This window comes from Haliotis rubra, unplaced genomic scaffold (assembly GCF_003918875.1).
Source record: "Haliotis rubra isolate DU_JTF1 unplaced genomic scaffold, ASM391887v1 Scf681, whole genome shotgun sequence".
Lineage (NCBI taxonomy): Eukaryota > Metazoa > Mollusca > Gastropoda > Lepetellida > Haliotidae > Haliotis > Haliotis rubra.
This window is the reverse complement of record NW_025767392.1, coordinates 538,880-557,085: the sequence shown is the minus strand read 5'-3', so window position 1 is coordinate 557,085 and position 18,206 is coordinate 538,880. Positions and strand designations below refer to the sequence as shown.

Sequence of the window (18,206 nt, the reverse complement as noted above, 5' to 3'; positions counted from 1 at the left end):
CGTCACCATCAAGTGACGTCACTACCTTCGTTTGTAGGTCGTGACACGTCATACGTGTATGACGTCAGTGTGGTAGTATATTTTCGAGGTTGCGTCACCATCAAGTGACGTCACTACCTTCGTTTGTAGGTCGTGACGTCACGAGACCTATCGTCGTGACGTCATACGTGTATGACGTCAGTGTGGCCGCATATTTTCGAGGTTGCGTCACGTTACGTCACCTCGGATATGTGCGGTCACAATACTACTGTTGTGCTTGATTGTGAAGGTGATATGGACCATGGACAATCGCTTCTGAGAGACGACATTTTCTATACTCGGTTGTTGTTGTTGCCTGGATAAGATATATAGTCCATGGACAATCGCTTCTGATAGTTATTTTTCTGATGTTTACGGTCATATCTGGTACAACATTTCATGGGTTCACATTGGTGCAGCATATAACGTTCTATGAGGTATTGTGAGTAAAATGTATGAAACAGGGATATATCACATTTATGACGCCTGTTGAATACAGTAACATGGCACAGACGTATGTCCCTAGATAAGATGCGATGTTCTGAAACAGAAAGAAGCACTTGTGAAACGGGTGAAGTTTGGCCAAACACTCCGTTGTCCATTGATCAGCAAATAAATTTATTTGCTTGCCGGATGAAGAATCGAATGAATGCAGGTCTAGACCGCGATGGAAGTCATCTGTGAAGTCAACAATGGAGACGCGTCATTGCTTATTGTGTCCTCATAAGTACTGACGTCACAGACAAAACGCGTCAACAACCAGCTGACGTCATAGATAATGAGTCTATCGGTAATGTAGGTAGGGTAGGCGACCGGCAGACGTTTTGCTTCCGGAGTGTGCTACAAAAGTAGCCAAGTCTTGGTAGGTGAGCGCTTTTAATCTTCTTATGTGAATTCATTTGCATTTAAAGAAAGCCAAGGAGGAAAAACAATGACATATGTATGTACATAGGTTTTCGTTCCTAAAACAGCTCATTAGTAGTAGTGAATGAATGAGTGAGTTTTAAAACAGTTTACTTTAGTTTGAACGAAAGGTGATTGTGTTTGCCGGTGTCAGAGAACTGCAGAGAAAAGAGACGGTCGCTCCTCATGCACTGAGTCGGAAAACATGCGGCAGGTAAAGCGCAGTAGTAACAGAAGTAGATGTTAAATAGAAATTGTAAGTAAGATCAGTATATGTGAAAAGTATGAAGAAAATATGTTTAACGAACGACCTTGGTATTATTGGGTTTGATATACGCATACACATTTTTGGAGGTAATCGGTCTCTTGATCACTTGTTTTACAAGTTCATATTTTCACTTTCACAGTTTTAATAATCAGACACCGTACAGATATATATCTCCTATGCGTCATAAACTTTAAAGAAATGTTTTAAAAGTTAGTTCACATAAATCTATCATATTGACATTTTCTTCTCAACCCAAAGCGTGAGGGGCGGTGGGGTAGCCTAATGGTTGAAGCGTTCACTCTTCACGCCGACTAGCTGGATTCGATTCCAGACATAGGTACAATGTTTTCATCTAATGTTATCAAAATATTAACAATTAGATGTCAGGATGTTAACAGGCAAATGGACAAAACAAATCCGACTGAAATATTTATTCAAGTCACATAACCTATAAACATTGTTGATAGATGAGTGATATGTACAGATGGATTCATTACATGTGATATGTACAGATGAATTTATTACATGTGATATGTACCCATGGACTGGTGTATGTGTGATATGTTGTATGTGTGATATGTTGTACAGATGATTCGATAAATATATGGTATATACAGATGAAGTAATGTACATGGATATATACACAATGTTTGATAACACTAATGCCCTTTCAGAATCATGTAAAACATGACGCCTTTTACAAGGCACAGTACTGATTAAGATCATTAATGATATTGCACGATGTCCTCTACCAACATTACAAACAAATAATTCAATCCACCGTTAACGCAGTGCGAGAAATGTATGTGTGCTATGTTCTGTGTTAACATGCTGGATAGTTTGTGCTTTCACTTGCAACGTGAAGACGTTGCTGTTACGGTTGCAATTTCAGATCTCGTGAAGGACTCCTCATTCAAATTGAAAGGCTTATAACTTCACCCCTCATTGTCAACTTTCTCTCACGATGTGACGCTCAGAAACATTTCCTGTGAACAATGCTAGGTCCAGATTCATCATACTCCTGCTTGGAGATCCACTGCTGTTGAAAGGTTGAAAGCGAGGCCAAGATGGAGCCGCCGATCCACACCGAGTACTTCCGCTCAGGTGGAGAAATAACCTTGACCTTGATTGTGGACGGTACAATGGCGCTCAGTTCCTTCGCCATCCGGTCTGCCAGACCTGTAAAATAACAGCGTTCTTATTTGCACAAAATGTGACGATCATGAATGAGAACAATTTACAATGCAAAGGGGTGAAATGCTACAGAATCGATTACAGTGTATTTTGTCCATGAATAACCATGTCTAATCCCAGACACGGCCATTGCCTTGGCAGCTGCTGCAAGAGCTCACCTGGATACATTGTTGATCCTCCTGACAGAACCACGTTGCTGTACAGATCCTTCCTGATATCAATGTCACAGTTCATCACCGAGCTGTTGACCATCTCGTGGATGCCTGCACTCTCCATACCTGGAGGGAGAACACATGTATGAGCGAAGGTGTTGTGATTATATACTACTGTTTATTATATATCAAGGACCAGCATCAAGTATACATGTTTATCACTGAACACTGTCGGTCATCGCCAGTGTTCATAAAGATTCTATTACTATATATGTGTACTGATAAAACACAAAATGAAAACAGTTCCGTTAGAACTGAATCATCCATCATCCTGTAACACTCACCCGTGAAGCTCGGCTGGAACAGACACTCCGGAGCTCGGAACCTCTCATTGCCGATAGTTATCACAGCCCCGTCCGGCAGCTCGTATCCTTTCTCAATGGCGCTGGACTGTGTAGCTGACACCATCTCTGACTCGAAGTCCATGGGAACATAGCAGAGCTTCTCCTTGATGTCTCGCACTATCTCCTTCTCAGCTGCAAACACAACATTTCAACTTGTCACCAACATACTAAACCGGCAATCAATTCCTTTATCACAGGTTTGTTCAAAGAATAATTATGGTGTTCAGGAAACTCACAAGATGTAGTAAAGTTGTATCCTCTCTCGTGTAGAATCCTGCTAAGGTAGGAGGTCAGGTGACGGCCAGCCAGGTCCATTCTCCGGACAGCGTGGGGCAGGGCGTAGCCTGAGATAATCACAAATTAGGTTATACAATACGTATCGTGTCACTGACAGAAGCACGTGTTATGTGGAACTTCAAACCTTGAGAATATGAAATAACACTTTGAAGTCTATTTTGAAATACCCGGAATTGTCTCACCTTCATATATGGGCACGACGTGCGAGACGCCATCTCCCGAGTCGAGGACGACGCCAGTGGTTCTCCCCGAGGCGTACAGCGACAACACCGCCTGGATGCTGACATAGAAGGCGGGAGTGTTGAATGTCTCAAACATGATCTGTAATAAGGAAACAATCACGAGTCACACTAAGATATAATTTAAGGGCACCCCTATATGTAAAAATGTCCTATATGCTACAATTCTTCTGTTTTAAAAAGATGTACAATTTAGCTTGATTGAAACACATCAAACACATCGCCTCATTAGTAACATGCAACCATGAACATATTCCCAGTGAATGTTGTTATATGCCGCTGTCAGCAATATTCCAGCTGCATCACGGAGTCTGTTCAAAATCGAGCCCAGTTAAACATGTGGTTGACATCAAGAACAACTGTCAAAGGACGGTAACTCATGGACAGCCATGTGACTCATTGTAAATACAGGAACTGCATTGGGCTGTTCAAATTTTGGAGAATGTATTATTTTGCTGATCGGGAGGAGAAGAAGTGTGCCCTTAAATCTCCATAATGGTAAAAATAATTACATGTTTGATGCCAGTATACAGCACGGTTTATAATGTGTATAATACCAGTGTATGAAATAAGCCAAAAACCCAGCCACACATCTGGGCTGGTAACTTTAAAAGCTTACCAGCCCAGAAGAGAATTAACCAGTCCTTCTTAAATACTAAAAAGACAGTGCCAATGGACACGTTATCTGAATATATTTTTTCACCCGTCCATCGAGCTGGCTAGCTGTAAAATTAGACCGTCCGGCAGAAATCTAGCCCGTCTCGGGCGGTCGGACGGGCATTATTTCATGCACTGATAAAACATGATTTTAACAGTGAGACCTTCCCCTTGTCAGGCCATATCAACAACGTGACCCCTACCTGCACCATCTTCTCTCTGTTAGACTTGGGGTTGAGTGGTGCCTCCGTCAGAAGTACTGGGTGCTCCTCGGGTGCTACTCTCAGCTCGTTGTAGTATGTGTGGTGCCACACACGTTCCATGTCGTCCCAGTTGTTGACGATGCCGTTCTCAACGGGATATTTCAGACTGAGGATACCTCTCTTACTCTGTGCCTCGTCCCCGATGTAGCAGTCCTTGGTTCCCATCCCGGCCATGTAGACCTGTAGGAGGGATTGCAGTGGATGAGGACCATTTAGTGATAGTAATTCATACCACCTAGCTGCGAACGTTTAACATTCTAAATGAACGTCAGTCACAAATAATGAACTCGCATTACAAAAATATAAATAACTGTTGTACTTATTGCGACTTAGCCATCTATTTTGTTACATTAGGAAATGTTCATATTTACTACCACTTCAAACCTAATCTTGTTGGAGTTAAATATACAAGGATGTAGTAAAACCTTATTTATTAAATGACGACACTATCTACTTACGTCGTACTTGGGTCTACCAGTGATGGCTGGAAACACAGCACGTGGGGCGTCATCCCCAGCAAAGCCGGCTTTACACATCCCAGATCCGTTGTCAATGACAACAGCAGCAATATCTGTATCGTACTCAGACATGATGTATTGATGGTTGTACTGTTTGTCTTGGTGAAACTTCTGAAATATAGTGATCGAGTAAGTAGCATTATCCTAAGACCGAAACAACAGCAGTTTATTAAAGGACGCGGCATGCATTATTGTCAAGTATACCGTAACCAATATCCTCATAATATGATATCACAAAATGATATCTAAAGTCTAAAAGTTGAAGGCATGCTATCTGTCGGTATATTATTGTAAATGTATTTGCGATATCTGAAAACAGGATTTAGTATTAAACGTTGAGTTGAATACATTCATTATATACTGATATACCGTGTCAGGTAGACTCTCATAGCTAACTACATACCATCTGACACTTGAGTGGACCGTTACTGTCAAACACTGGTTTAATTAACGCCGCCGACTGATAAAGCTGGCATATTACACTCACTAACTGACCCAACAAGAGAAATCACATTCGCACACTGTAAGTGTAGGAGTTTGCTACAATTATTCCGATTCCAATAATCTTAATTTCAGTATATAACAAATAACGTTACGTTTCACCTACCTGTAGTAACTTGACTGTTTCAAGTTCTCAATGTCTTTGATTCCTCCACTATAACGTGCTGGGTATTTATACCCGGGTACTGACCTGTTTCCTGGAATACTCATATCGATTATTCATATTTTTCGCCTTGTATGGAAGGAAATCCCCGATAAATATAGAAGTCGCCCAACTTCCAAGAAAACAGGTGAACCCTAAGCTAAAAATAGATATGATCTGTCCAAGGTAGCAGGGCGTCGCATATCGCCGACAGTGTGTAGACAGTGAGATACTATATATATAGGTAAATATCACCTTGACCTACATTGGTCATAACACGTTAGTCACTCAAGCTGATCATAGACTTTTGCGTATCGATAATTGAACTGAATTTTGCAACATCACATGTCAGTGTTTGCATGTTGACATGGAATATTCAGCTAACTCGTGTTGTTTGTTATTAATTCTCTATTTTAATGTTTAAATATTTTCAGGAATCACAATTTGAGCTCCTTGTACAGATCGAGTGCACTGCAATGATACATAAATTTGAAATATTCTAACTGAATTATGAAATGGAAAATCACAACACTGAAACTCACGCAAATAATTTAAAAAACATTTAGAAATATCCATTCGTATGTATCACATCTGTCTGGGTTTCCTAAATTGTGTTATAAATGTTTTAATACAAATATTAGTGCTGTTTCACACACAACCGTAATAAACAACGTCAATTTTCATTTGTCCTATTTGTAAACATACTACCCAAACATGATACATGTACATTCAAATGTCAAACTTGATGTGGGGACAAAATTCACCATAAGTGTAAGTGGGCGTTAATATCCCGTGTTTCATTGTTTAAACGCTTTCACAACATTCCTGAAACTTTGAATATGAGAATATAGTAATATAGAAATTTTGACTTGGTAATATGAAAAGTCTACGCTGACCGCAATAATGACACAAACACACCCAAATAGCAACTGACACAGTCTACCCATGAACGATATGAGAGTTACTTCCCTTGGTACTGTGGTCCTTGACGACACAGGGACACTCTCAAAGAAACCACTGACTATTTGTAATCTGTGACGTAAGCCAGTTACACGTTTTGCCTTTCGATGTCGACAAAGTAGCTCATCATTTTAGAATATATTCAGGAATATGTCAGAAAATCAAGGTTTCAAAAATAAAACGTTGAGCATCACGGTAATAAATGCTACTGTAGTTGATATACGACCCCTCATATTGTTGTTGACTGTATAAGGAGCATGGCTGCCACTGCTTGATATGGAAAAAAACACGCGGTGTCTCGGCAGTCACTACAACATTGCTAAACACCCATGTATGGATGCTAATGAGGGTTAAAGGTACAGTGACAGAACTTCCAAATATGGATAGTATTAGCAGTATTTCACCCACATAGACATAGAGCATAACAGTGTATGGACTTGTCACAAACCCATGCAGTATATCTTTTCAGCCAGGATTACATTTAGTGTGTGTATATCTTTACTGACTGACTGACTGATTGAGTTTGGTTTTACGCCGCTTTTAGCAATATTCCAGCAACATCATGGCGGGGGACACCAGAAATGGGCTTCACTCATAGTACCCATGTGGGGAATCGAACCCCGGTCTTCGGCGTGACGAGCCAACGCTTTAACTATTAGGCTACCCCACCGCCCCGTATATCTTTACTATGTGTATATAATCATAGGATAATTGCTTTTATATTTCGCAGGGAGTCTACATACGATTACATCCTACATGATAATATATAACGTATATCTTGTCTAGACAAGTAGAGTTCTGGAAACGCGTGAACGTTGTATTTCTTGATCCCATGATCACATGCAAGTGTCGATGGAAGAAAATAAGTGTGGGAATATTTCTGTCTGGAAGTTGTGTTGTGTTGAAAACATATCACAGATTAGATTCCTTGTTCTACTGCGATTACTCCATCTAGTAGATCCATTAAAACTGTTACTGTACGTTTCTCTGTTAATTCTCCGTTCTCCTCCCAAACTACCCTTGAAAGTCTGGGTTAGAATGAACCTTCAGTAACCCATGCTTGTCGTAAGAGGCGACTAACGGGATCGGGTGGTCAGGCTCACTGACTTGGTTGACACATGTTATCGGTTCCCAATTACGCAGGTCGATGCTCATGCTGTTGATCACTGGATTGTCAGGTCCAGACTCGATTATTTACAGACTGCCGGCGTCCACCATATAGCTGGAATATTGCTGAGTGCGGCGTAAAACTAAACTCATTCACGCACTCTCCTCCCAAACATCTCATATGCATAACGTAATGCATGACATTAAGTAAGGACCACGTGCATTTCTTCTTTTGTGTTTAAGGGACGTTATTGGAGTTTCGTCTGAGTGACCCGAAACTTCAAAGCCACAACTGAATGTTTTTGGTTGAGTGGTATCACCTACAAATGTTTTAATCATCATATGTTATGTAAATGACATAAATTTCTAAATCACTGAGTAATCTAAAAAATAGAACAATATGTGTTCACTTGTGTTAGATGCAACAAAAGGAATAATGGCTAAATCTCGCACCTCTTTGCATCGATGGGTCTTTTAGCGCTAAACCGGGGCGGTGGGGTAGCCTAGTGGTTAAAGCATTCGTTCGTCACGCCAAAGGCCCCGTCGTGATATTGCTGAAATATTGCTAAGAGCGAAACTAAACTCACTAGCGCTAAACCAACTTTTAGGAGAACGCGTGGCGAACATTGCTTCTATCAGTATTATAGTGCTGTATCAGATAGTGTATCTTGATATTTATCGTGACTAAAATATCCTTTGTAAGATGTTTATATCATTGCCCTTCCTGGCGTATATGCACTTCTATACATGATTCTAACATGTCATAAGCTTGATTGTATATATAAACTGAAAGAACTTAGTATATACCCCCTGACATATCTCACGATTGAATGAGCCCCGATCTTAACCCGATGATTGCACGTCGTGTGCAACAAAGGAATCCTCCTGTACAGAACCTGGCCCGATTGGAAGCTGCTTTACACGAGGAATGGCGTAGACTGCCCCTTCATGGGATCAGGAGGCTGACAGGGAATTTGAGGAGGAGAGTGCTGGCTGTCATACAGTCACATAGAGGGTACACTCGGTATTGACCTTGAATCGTGTAAGACACGCAAAATGAGATTTTGAATGTTCAGATTCACCAATAAGGTTGAAAATAAAACTATTTTATTTGATATTAAAACTGACAGCTTAACCTACTTAGGCTTGATTTGCAGGTAAAGGGACATAACTCTTGGGAACTTAATTTCCCCAGCCTTCAACTCTGGTCCAAGGGAGATAACCCTTTTTATTAAGACGCTAAGGGCCTTGTTTATGTTTTGTTAATGAGCTAAGGGGCATGACAGTTTCAAGGTCACCTTTGAACCATAGCAGACGAAAATAATATGCAGTGAGAATTTGCATTAAAAAGAAATGGAAGACACAGATTCCTTCTGTATCAGTGAGTGGGGTTCTTTATTAGGACTGAGTAGCATTACTCTGGACATTCTTTCCAAGGAAGCAATTGTGTCAAAGCAGTGTTTACTGAGATTATCAACAGATGATGTGCTTGCACTGAAACTGCCTCTTGGGCAACGTAATGCTCTTTTGGAAGCCGTGAAATTGCTGCGGCAACCTTCAACCACTACATTTCAGCAAGAATGTGGAACTAATATTGACAGCAGTGCTGGAGTAACAACTAGGGATTTGTCTAAGATGGTTGAACTCAATGACTTACTAAAGGGAATGTCTGATCTCCATTTAAAAGACTATCTGAACTTCAATAAATGTGAAGAAGAGATCTGTGCCAAGGACAAATCACGGAAAGGTGAGAAACCCCATTTGATACCAGACTTTATCACTAAACCAAAATCATCTGTATCCAGTGATGAAACTCCCATTTTTAGTGAGGGTGACAATAAGCTGTTCATGAGAAGTAACTCTAAGCCAACGCCAGAACAAGTCTCCTTATCTCAGTGGATTTCTGCTAATGCTAGGATATTACGCAAGCTGATCGATGAGGGTAAAACTGACATGACTGTAATGTTACTTGATGACAAACATAGAAGGCGACTATCAGATGAAGGTAGCACAAGTTGGAATTGTGTAAATTTCCATGACATGTTCTACTACCTAGAAAAGAAATCTACTGCACCAAGCACAAGAAAGCCTCCCACAAGTTCAGCTCCTCATCATAGGAACAGACAAGTTGATCAGTTTGGGAAACTGATATGCATTAACTTCCAACACCCTTCTGGTTGTAAGTTTCCAAACTGTAAATACAGTCACACATGCATTGTACCAGGATGCAATGAGAAACACCCACAGTTCGAACATCACAAGGACAAGGAGGTGCCTCCTCGTTTTCGTCCCTCCATGTATTGATAGCCCCCTGGGTAAATGCTTGCCAACTTGGCAAGCTGAACTGAAGAATGACAAAGACTCAGAATTCATCCTTGATGGTGTTGTTAATGGTTTTCAGATTATTTCTCAGGATGCAGAACTTAAGCCTGTTAGGTGTAAAAACTATAAATCAGCTACAGATGAACATTCAAAAGCATTAGTTGAGAAACAGATTATTCAGGAAATTGAATGTGGAAACTATCTTCCATGTAAAAAACCTGTGACTATTATCAGTAGTTTAGGAGCCATTCCCAAAAGTGATGGCAAGGTAAGACTGATCCATGACTGTAGCAGACCAGTTGGTTACAGCCTTAACTCACATGCTACTACTACCAGCTTTACATATGAGACTATAGATAATGCCTTGAAACTGCTACCCCCCCCGGAGGATATATGGCCAAAGTTGACTTAAAACATGCCTACCTCAGTGTACCCATACATCCGGATTGCTATGCAGCTACTGGGTTGTCATGGACTTTTTCAGGTGGAATAATACCTAACTATTTTGTGGACACAAAACTTCCCTTCGGTGCCTCAATGAGCCCACAGGTTTTCAATCGTCTTTCTACAGCTATATCGAGGATGATGAAATGTAGAGGGTTTGTGATAGTTGCCTACATGGATGATTTTTTGATCATTGGTAAATCAGAAGCAGAGTGTCAAAACGGTTATGATACCCTACTTACCCTGCGAGTTAATCTTAGATTTACAATTAACTATGAAAAAGTGGAAGCACCGTGTCAGAAGCTGGTATTTCTTGGAATTGAAATAGACAGTGTGTCATTACCTCATGATAAACTTGATTCGTTGAAAGTCCTCTGAGGTCCTGGTCCAGTAAGAAGAAAGCAACAAAACGTGAACTTCAAGTGCTTGTGGGAAAACTTAACTGGGCATCTCGTGTTGTGTATGGTGGACGTACTTTTCTTCGTCGTCTAATCGATATCATGAACTCTTTAAAGCGCAGCTCACATCATGTGCGACTGTCACAGTCCTCTAGAAAATATATTCAGTGGTGGAAAACCTTTTGCCAAACCTTTAATGGTATCTGCAGCTTCCTAGATGCTATTTCGGTGCCGTGCATGATTTCTCCATTGATGCTTGTTCTACTGGTGGCGCAGCATATTACAAGAATGACTGGTTCTACTGCAGCTGGGAATCTGATTTTCCCAATATGTCGAATGAACACATCAACTTGAAAGAACTATTTGTTGTATATCTTTCAGCTAAGAGCTGGTGCAAGAGATGGCGCAATAAACGCATTGTTGTTTACACTGACAATGTCACTGCAAAAGCATGCATCAATAAGGGAACTTGCAGTAATCCTCTTGCAATGTGGTGGCTTCTTGACTTGTTTTGGCTGTCGGCGGTGCATAATTTCCGTCTATCAGCTAGACATATCCCTGGTGTCCTTAACTTCGCAGCCGACTCGTTGAGCCGACTACATGATCCTAGTGATCTAAGCAAAGCAGTGCCTTACCTTCAGGCATTACCTCATGACTGTGGTTCATGTAATTCCTTGACCATGCTGATGATCTGGGACCAACATATGACTGATAGGGCATTTACTTTTTTGCAGGCCCAGTGGGAGAACAATGGACACTGCTTAGATCTGAATTGTTGCAGCTAAAAAGTCATTGTTATGCGGATTCAACTAAAAGGACGTACTCATCAATGAGGTGACAGCATACCTGCGTTTTTGCCTCTACTTTGGATTGAGACCTGTGCCAGCGGATACACTAACCATCCTACTGTATGTAGTGTTTTTCTCGGGCGGACACCAGTATCCCCAATTATGTGAATGTTGTGCGCCTTATGCATGTGGAAGTTGGACTCCCAAACCCGACAGATAACTGGGAGTATAAACTCCTACTCAGGGGTGTCAACCGGTTGAAAGGTGTACCACCCAAACAGAAGTTGCCTATCACTGTTCACATCTTGCAGGAGATTCGGAACAGGATCGATACATCTGTTGCCTTCTATAAGGCATTCTGGGCAGCCTGTGTTAATGCCTTCTTCGGCTTTCTCCGTAAATCTACATTGTTGCCCCGGAAAGAGAGCGATACACTCTCTCATTGTCTCCTCATGTGTGATGCTAGCTTGTCTGATGACAAAAAAACTGCAACCATAGTGATCAGACACACCAAGACAATTCAGTTTGGACAAAGAGTACTCAGGTTGCCCCTCCACTGGATTCCGGGCTCACCCCTGTGTCCAGTGAAAGTTCTAGACAACTTACTCCAGCTGTTTCCACCGTCCATCTCACAACAAGGTATTCCACTTTTTTCCTACTTGGACAATCATAGAAACATTAAGTGCCTGACTTACAATACCTTTGTGAGTACCCTCAAGAAAATCTTGACTGTATGTGGATACAAGGCAGATGACTTTAGCGGACATTCCTTCCGAGGAGGAGGTTGCACATTTGCCTTTAAAGCTGGACTGTCAGCACCGTTCATTAAACTGAGAGGTGACTGGAGATCCAATGCATATGAACGTTACATCACTTTAGATGATGAGTTACATGAGAGAGTGTCGCAAGTACTCAGTTTGTATGTACTTTCTAGTTAACTGATCTTTGGGGGGTTTGGAGAAAATTGCAGTGTTCGTACTGATTAATTACATGTTTGGATTTGTTTGGATTAAGTTAAAATAAACTTGACCCTTTTCCCCCCAAAGATCAGTTGTTGTGTTATCATTAGTATTGCTTACACGTTTTGATAAACTATGGAAGGTTTAATTCAATATTATACATTCCAGGGCCATTCTTGTGCATACATGGTTTTGTATGAAAATCAGTTTATTTGTGTTTTAAAATGAGCAATTATCATTAGAAATTCAACGTGGATTCCAATCATTTCTTCGTTTTTTTATGAGTCAAAGGATCATGCGGGTCAGAAAACCTCATTTTTTTTCCATCGTGGTTAGCACGAGACGTTTTATGTACGTGTTGAAAACCTATCCTTGCAAAAATAATAAGTTCTTTGTGTATATTCTAAACTAGTTATGTATGATCACTCTGTGGTTGACTGATAAACTAACGTTTATTTACTCAGATCTTGGGTTGTAAGGGTTGGTTGTGCACATTGGTACCTCTGCCTAGCAAGCTGATTCTCCAATACTGGCGTTTTCATAAAATAGAGATACTTTGTATTGCACTGAACGACCGGAATGAGCGTAGCAGTAATAAGAGACGACGTTTCCCATACCCTGTTGTTGTGCTTGATTGTGAAGTTGATATGGACCATGGACAATCGCTTCTGATAGTTATTTTTCTGATGTTTACGGTCATATCTGGTACAACATTTCATGGGTTCACATTGGTGCAGCATATAACGTTCTTTGAGGTATTGTGAGTTAAATGTATGAAACAGGGATATATGACATTCATGACGACTGTTGAATGCAATAACATGGCACAGACGTATGCCCCTAGATGAGATGCGAAGTTCTGAAACAGAAAATAGCACTTGTGAAGCGGGTTGAAGTTTGGCCAAACACTCCGTTGCCCATTGATCAGCAAATACATTTATTTGCTTGCTGGAGTGAGTGATTGAGTGAATTGGGTTTTACGCCGCTTTTAGCAATATTCCAACAATATCACCCATGTAGGGAATCGAACCCGGGCCTTCGGCGTGACGAGCGAACGCTTGAACCACTAGGCTACCCCACCGCCCCTGCTTGCTGGAAGAAGAAGCATCGAATGAATGCAGGTCTAGACCGCAATGGAAGTCATCTGTGACGTCAACAATGGAGACGCGTCATTGCTTATTGCGTCCTCATAAGTATTGACGTCACAGACAAAACACATCAACAATCATCTGACGTCATAGATATTGAGTATATCGGCAATGTAGGCAGGGTAGGCGACTGGCGGACGTTTTGCTTCCTGAGTTTGCTACAAAAGAACATGTAGTCAAGCGTTGGTAGGTGAGCGCTTTTCTTCTTATGCGAATTCATTTTTGACATTTTCTTCTCAACCCAAAGCGTGAGGGGCGGTGAGATAGCCTAATGGTTGAAGCGTTCACTCTTCACGCCGAATAGCTGGATTCAATTCCCAACATAGGTACAATGTTTATTAAAATGTTAAAACAATTAGATGCCTGGATATTAACAGGCAAATGGACAAAACAAATCCGACTGAAACATTTATTCAAGTCACATAACCTATAAACATTGTTGATAGATGAGTGATATGTACAGATGGATTCATTACATGTGATATGTACAGATGAATTTATTACATGTGATATGTACACATGGACTGGTGTATGTGTGATATGTTGTATGTGTGATATGTTGTACAGATGAATCGACAAATATATGGTATATACAGATGGAATCATGTACAAGGATATATACACAATGTTTGATAACATCAGAGCCCTTTCAGAATCATGTAAAACATGACGCCTTTTACAAGGCACAGTAATGATTGAGATCATTAATGATATTGCACGATGTTCTCTACCAACATAACAAATAATACAATCCACCGATAACGCAGTGCGAGAACTTCAAGTCCACAAACAACTTCTGTGTGTAATATTCTCTGTTAACATGTTGTATGGTTCTAGCGTTCACTTGCAACGTGAAGACATTGCTGTTACGGTTGCAATTTCAGACGTTGGGAAGGACACCTCATTCAAATTGAAAGGCTTATAACTTCACCCCTCATTGTCAACTTTCTCTCACGATGTGACGCTCAGAAACATTTCCTGTGAACAATGCTAGGTCCAGATTCATCATACTCCTGCTTGGAGATCCACTGCTGTTGAAAGGTTGAAAGCGAGGCCAAGATGGAGCCGCCGATCCACACCGAGTACTTCCGCTCAGGTGGAGAAATAACCTTGACCTTGATTGTAGACGGTACGATGGCGCTCAGTTCCTTCGCCATACGGTCTGCCAGACCTGTAAAATAACAGCGTTATTATTTGCACAAAATGTGACAATCATGAATGAGAACAATTTACAATGCAAAGGGGTGAAATGCTACAGAATCGATTACAGTGCATTTTGTCCATGAACAACCATGTCTAATCCCAGACACGGCCATTGCCTTGGCAGCTATAGCAAGAGCTCACCTGGATACATTGTTGATCCTCCTGACAGAACCACATTGCTGTACAGATCCTTCCTGATGTCAATGTCACAGTTCATCACCGAGCTGTTGACCATCTCGTGGATGCCTGTACTCTCCATACCTGGAGGGAGAACATATGTATGAGAGAAGGTGTTGTGATTATATACTACTGTTTATTATATGTATCAAGGACCAGCGTCAAGTATACATGTTTATCACTGAACAATATCGATCATCGTCTGTGCTGATGACGATAAATGTTTAAAAAACACAAGTTCCGTTAGAACTGGATTATCCATCATCCTGTAACACTTACCCGTGAAACTCGGCTGGAACAGACACTCCGGAGCTCGGAACCTCTCATTGCCGATCGTTATCACAGACCCGTCCGGCAGCTCGTATCCTTTCTCAATGGCGCTGGACTGTGCAGCTGACACCATCTCTGACTCGAAGTCCATGGCAACATAGCAGAGCTTCTCCTTGATGTCTCGCACTATCTCCTTCTCAGCTGCAAACACGACAGTTCAGCTTGTCACAAACACGATACACGTGCAAAATAAGTGTATCGGAAAGTGTTATTGATAACTATAAACATATGGATCTTATACAGTGCAGATTGATCACTATTCCGCGACCGAAACAATTCGGTCATGAAGGCTGACAGAGATGAAACAAAACGATGCTTTTGAGTTTTTCGATTCACACAGAAATTATTACTTTGAAAATAAAATAAATATTGAAATGGCCTTCTGGCTCAATTTCAGCTTAACTAAACCGAAGAATCATACATTACTCAAAAGAAAGGAGTTGCGCGATTATTAACTGTTAAAAGAGTTGTCCTCAAAGGTTTGTTCAAAGAATAACTGAGTGATTATCACAGTTTTACGAAAAACTATCGTAAATGTGAGTCTATATCATGGTAAGGTAACGTATGGAATATAAGTAATATGAAGCCATGTGTGGACGACTCACATGATGTAGTAAAGTTGTATCCTCTCTCGTGGAGAATCCTGCTGAGGTAGGAGGTCAGGTGACGGCCAGCCAGGTCCATTCTCCGGACAGCGTGGGGCAGGGCGTAGCCTGAGATAATCACAAATTAGGTTATACAATAAGTATCGTGTCACTGACAGAAGAACATGTTATGTGGAACTTCAAACCTTGAGAATATGAAATAACACTTTGAAGTCTGTTTTGAAATACCCGGATTTGTCTCACCTTCATATATGGGCACGACGTGCGAGACGCCATCTCCCGAGTCGAGGACAACGCCAGTGGTTCTCCCCGAAGCGTATAACGACAGCACCGCCTGGATGCTTACATAGAAGGCGGGAGTGTTGAATGTCTCAAACATTATCTGTAATAAGGAAACAATCATGAGTCACACTAAGATATAATTTAAGGGTACCCCCATGTTTAAACATTTCCTATATGCTACAATTCTTCTGTTTTAAAAAGATGTACAATTTCAGCTTGATTGAAACACATCAAACACATCGCCTCATTTAGTAACATGCAACCTTGAACATATTCCCAGTGAATGTTGTTATATGCCGCTGTCAGCAATATTCCAGCTGCATCACGGAGCCTGTTCAAAATCGAGTCCAGTTAAATATGTGGTTGACATCAAGAACAACTGTCAAAGGACGGTAACTCATGGAGAGCCATGTGACTCATCGTAAATACAGGAACTGCATTGGGCTGTTCAAATTTTGGAGAATGTATTATTTTGCTGATCGGTAGGAGAAGAAGTGTGCCCTTAAATCTCCATAATGGTAAAAATGTTTACATGTTTGATGCCAGTTTATAATTTGTATAATGTATATGATTTTTACAGTGAACCTTCCCCTTGTCAGGACATCTTAACAACGTGACCCCTACCTGCACCATCTTCTCTCTGTTAGACTTGGGGTTGAGTGGTGCCTCCGTCAGAAGAACTGGGTGCTCCTCGGGTGCCACTCTCAGCTCGTTGTAGTAGGTGTGATGCCACACACGTTCCATGTCGTCCCAGTTGTTGACGATGCCGTTCTCAACGGGATATTTCAGACTGAGGATACCTCTCTTACTCTGTGCCTCGTCCCCGATGTAACAGTCCTTGGTTCCCATCCCGGCCATGTAGACCTGTAGGAGGGATCTCGATGAGTACCGTTTGGTAATAGTAAATTCATACCACCTAGTTGCGAACGTTTAACATTCTTAATGAACATCAGTCACAAATAATGAACTCGTTTCACAAAAATATGAATAGCTGTTGTACTTTTTGAGGATTAACCATCATTTTTGTTACTTTAGCAAATATTCATATTTACTATCACTTCAAACGTATCTTGTCGGAGCTAACGATACAAGGATGTAGTAAAACCTTATTTATTGAATCATGACACCATCTACTCACGTCGTACTTGGGTCTACCAGTGATGGCTGGAAACACAGCACGTGGGGCGTCATCTCCGGCAAAGCCGGCTTTACACATCCCAGATCCGTTGTCAATGACAACAGCAGCAATATCTGTATCGTACTCAGACATGATGTATTGATGGTTGTACTGTTTGTCTTGGTGAAACTTCTGAAATAAAGTGATCGAGTAAGTAGCATTATCCTGAGACCGAAACAACAGCAGTTTATTAGAGGACGCGGCATGCATTATTGTCAAGTATACCGTAACCAATATCCTCATAATATGATATCACAAAATGATATCTAAAGTCTAAAAGTTGAAGGCATGCTCTCTGTCGGTATATTATTGTAAATGTATTTGCGATATCTGAAAACAGGATTTAGTATTAAACGTTGAGTTGAATACATTCATTATATACCGATATAATGTGTCAGGTAGTCTCTCATAGCTAACTACCTACCATCTGACACTTGAGTGTACCGTTACTGTCAAACACTGGTTTAATTAACGCCACCGAGTGATAAAGCTGGCATATTACACTCACTAACTGACCCAACAAGAGAAATCACATTCGCACACTGTAAGTGTAAGAGTTTGCTACAATTATTCCGATTCCAATAATCTTAATCTCAGTATATAACAAATAACGTTACGTTTCACCTACCTGTAGTAACAACTTGACTGTTTCCAGTTTTCGATGTGTTTGATTCCTCCACTATAAACTGCTGGGTATTTATACCCGGGTACTGACCTGTTTCCTGGAATACTCATATCGATTATTCATAT

At 40.9% G+C, this 18,206-nt stretch overlaps 1 protein-coding gene across 1 annotated transcript; it reads right to left on the bottom strand.

Moving 5' to 3' along the window:
* Positions 1 to 1,605: 1,605 nt before the first annotated feature.
* Positions 1,606 to 18,111, bottom strand: LOC124258086 (actin-3, muscle-specific-like). Its single transcript, XM_046692156.1, has 12 exons — positions 18,085 to 18,111; positions 17,418 to 17,588; positions 16,904 to 17,143; positions 16,241 to 16,379; positions 15,998 to 16,105; positions 15,342 to 15,533; positions 15,084 to 15,146; positions 3,419 to 3,532; positions 3,176 to 3,283; positions 2,880 to 3,071; positions 2,542 to 2,661; positions 1,606 to 2,368 (listed from the first exon to the last, which is right to left on the bottom strand). The coding sequence occupies exons 2-12, from the start codon at positions 17,547 to 17,549 to the stop codon at positions 2,163 to 2,165; spliced, it is 1,614 nt and encodes a 537-aa protein (XP_046548112.1). The 5' UTR covers positions 17,550 to 17,588; positions 18,085 to 18,111; the 3' UTR covers positions 1,606 to 2,162.
* Positions 18,112 to 18,206: the final 95 nt, after the last annotated feature.

Excerpts from the sequence above, each read along its gene's own strand:
- LOC124258086 (XM_046692156.1), bottom strand. The coding sequence starts at position 17,549 with ATGTCTGAGTACGATACAGATATTGCTGCTGTTGTCATTGACAACGGA. Across the intron at positions 3,072-3,175 it reads ATACAACTTTACTACATCTT|CTGAGAAGGAGATAGTGCGA; the intron begins GTGAGTTTCCTG and ends TTGTGTTTGCAG. Across the intron at positions 2,369-2,541 it reads AGGATCAACAATGTATCCAG|GTCTGGCAGACCGGATGGCG; the intron begins GTGAGCTCTTGC and ends GTTATTTTACAG.